This window comes from Penaeus vannamei, chromosome 39 (assembly GCF_042767895.1).
Source record: "Penaeus vannamei isolate JL-2024 chromosome 39, ASM4276789v1, whole genome shotgun sequence".
NCBI classification, from domain to species: domain Eukaryota; kingdom Metazoa; phylum Arthropoda; class Malacostraca; order Decapoda; family Penaeidae; genus Penaeus; species Penaeus vannamei.
In genome coordinates, this window is record NC_091587.1 from 5,754,914 (window position 1) to 5,757,413 (window position 2,500).

The 2,500-nt window shown below is 44.4% G+C and overlaps 1 protein-coding gene across 1 annotated transcript in view; it reads right to left on the reverse strand.

The window, feature by feature from the left end:
* The window catches only part of LOC113819480 (uncharacterized), a 7,659-nt gene that overhangs the window by 2,602 nt on the left and 2,557 nt on the right, over window positions 1–2,500 (reverse strand). The window contains exons 2-3 of the mRNA XM_070116461.1: window positions 2,359–2,463; window positions 236–410 (exon numbers count right to left, since the gene is read on the reverse strand). Of these exons, the coding sequence (XP_069972562.1) occupies window positions 236–410; window positions 2,359–2,463 (280 nt within the window). The remainder of the gene's footprint in view (window positions 1–235; window positions 411–2,358; window positions 2,464–2,500) is intronic.

Consider the following 2,500-nt stretch of genomic DNA (forward strand, 5'->3'; position numbering starts at 1 on the left):
GGAGACAGGGAGGTAGGAGACAGAGTGAGAGAGAGAGAGAGAGAGAGAGAGAGAGAGAGGGGGGGGGGGTACGAGACAGAGAGACATACACACACAGAAAGAAAAACCGGAAAAAGCACAAGAAAAACAAAATCCAAAAGACAAACGAGAATCGCACAGATGCCATCCCCTCCTCCCTCCATCCCCCCCCCTCAAAAAAAAAAAAAAAAAAAGACACAAGATTCGGCCTTCCAACCTCCGGCGACGATACTGGAAATCCTTCTATCCTCATCCAAGCTCTCGATGCTGACACCGTGCCATTCCTTCCCTAGGCTGGCGCAGTATTGGTTCCCGAAGGCCCACTCGTACATCCTGCCTCCGTCGTGGCGCCAGGAAAAGTGGTAGTCGCTGCCTCCCTGACTCACGTCTACCTACAGATGGGAAGTGGAAAAGGAGGCGGAGTTTAATAAGGAGGGGGGGAAATGGAGGTGTGAAGTAATAGGGAGGGGGAAATGGAATGATAAGGAAGAAAGGATTAGAGGTAGGGTTTGACAGAGAGAGGGAAATGGAGATGCAATAATGTAAGTGGTGGAAAAGGAGGCGGAGTTTAATAAGGAGGGGGGGAAATGGAGGTGTGAAGTAATAGGGAGGGGGAAATGGAATGATAAGGAAGAAAGGATTAGAGGTAGGGTTTGACAGAGAGAGGGAAATGGAGATGCAATATTGTAAGTGGTGGGATGAGAGGCGGAGTTTGATAGGGAGAGGGAAATAGAGGTATGACGTGATTAGGGAAATGAGAAATGGAGGTTGGGTTCGATTGTGCGACGGAAATGGGTGTGGAGGTCGATAGGGAGAGGGAAATGGAGTCATGATATAACAAGAAAGAAACGGGAATGAAGATGGTTAACGAGGATACTAGTAAAATAAGCATAAGTGAAATGATCATATCTATAACAAAGGAAACAATGAAGATAATATCTCTACACAATGGTAATAACAATAATATACCAAGCAATTATGATAATAGCAGTAATAATAAACACAAAAAGAGACAGCAATAATAAAATAAACAAGTATATTATCATGAAAATGGCACCTTTAACACGAAAATCATCCACAACAGTGATAAAAGAACGATTTTGTATAAATTTTGATTCTCAGTAAAATTCAGCATTTTTTCCGTGAAATAAAAAAACAACATCTTACCAGTGAAATTCATTACGTTTTTCTCTAAAATTCAACGTCAACAGGAAGTGGTGAAGGTGTGATGGAGGAGGAAGAGGGGGAGGAGGAGGAGAAGGAGGAAAAAGAAGAGGAAAAAGAGGAGGACAAAGAAGAGGAAAAAGAGGAGGAAGATGAGGAGGATAAAGAAGAGGAAAAGGAGGGGGAGGAAGAGGAGAAAGAAGGGAAAGAAGAGGGGGAGAGGAAAAAGAGGAGTAGGAGGAGGAGAAAGAAGAGGAAAAGGAGGGGAGGAAGAGGAGAAAGAAGACAAAAAGAGAAGGAGGAGAAAGAAAAGGAAAAAGAGGAGGAGGAGGAGGAGGAGGAGAAAGAAGAGGAAAAGGAGGAGGAGGAAGAGGAGAAAGAAGAGAAAAAGAGGAGGAAGAAGAGGGAAAGAGAGGAGGAGGAGGAGAAAGAAGAGGAAAAGAGGAGGTGGAGAAAGAAGAGGAAAAGGAGTGGGAGGAAGAGGAGAAAGAAGAGAAAAAGAGGAGAAAGAAAAGGAAAGAGAGGAGGAGGAGGAGAAAGAAGAGGAAAAAGAGGAGTAGAAGGAGGAGAAAGAAAGAGGAAAGGGAGGGGGAGGAAGAGGAGAAAGAAGAGGAAAAAGAAGAGGAGGAGGAGAAGGAAAGAGAAGAGGAAAAAGAGGAGAAGAAGGAAAGAGAAGAGGAAAAAGAGGAGGAGGAGGAGGAGAAGAGGAAAAAGAGGAGGAGGAGGTGGAGAAAGAGGAGGAGGAGAAAGGGCAGAAACAGAGCGTCATCGGCGAGCATCACACTCACCACAGGCAAACCTCCTATGACCTCAGCGCCACTTTCACAACGACCTGGTTTCGCATTTCCTTTGTTTCCCGTACATGCAATATTCACGTTGACTCAGATAATTTTTTTGTTTGTCATTTTTCGTTTTTTTTCTTCTTTCTTTCTTTCTTTTCTTTCTCTCTCTCTCTCTCTCTCTCTCTCTCTCTCTCTCTCTCTCTCTCTCTTTCCTCTCTCTTTTTCCCCTCTCTCTCTCTCTCTCTCTCTCTCTCTCTCTCTCTCTCTCTCTCTCTCTCTCTCTCTCTCTCTCTCTCTCTTTTCATCTTTCTTTACCCTTAACACCTCAACTCATATCCATCACATGTTGACTCCTCAGGCAAGCTCAATAAAAGAACGAGTATCATGCACGTACCATGCTCTGTACATTTCCTTTTGTGTAGCCTAAAGAAGTGACTTCATTTTCGTATCTCCCAGCTGATGTCAATGCTAGCAAGGTGGCCAGGACAGGTATCTTCATCTGGAATGAGAAGGGGAGTTGTGGATACATGGTGTGG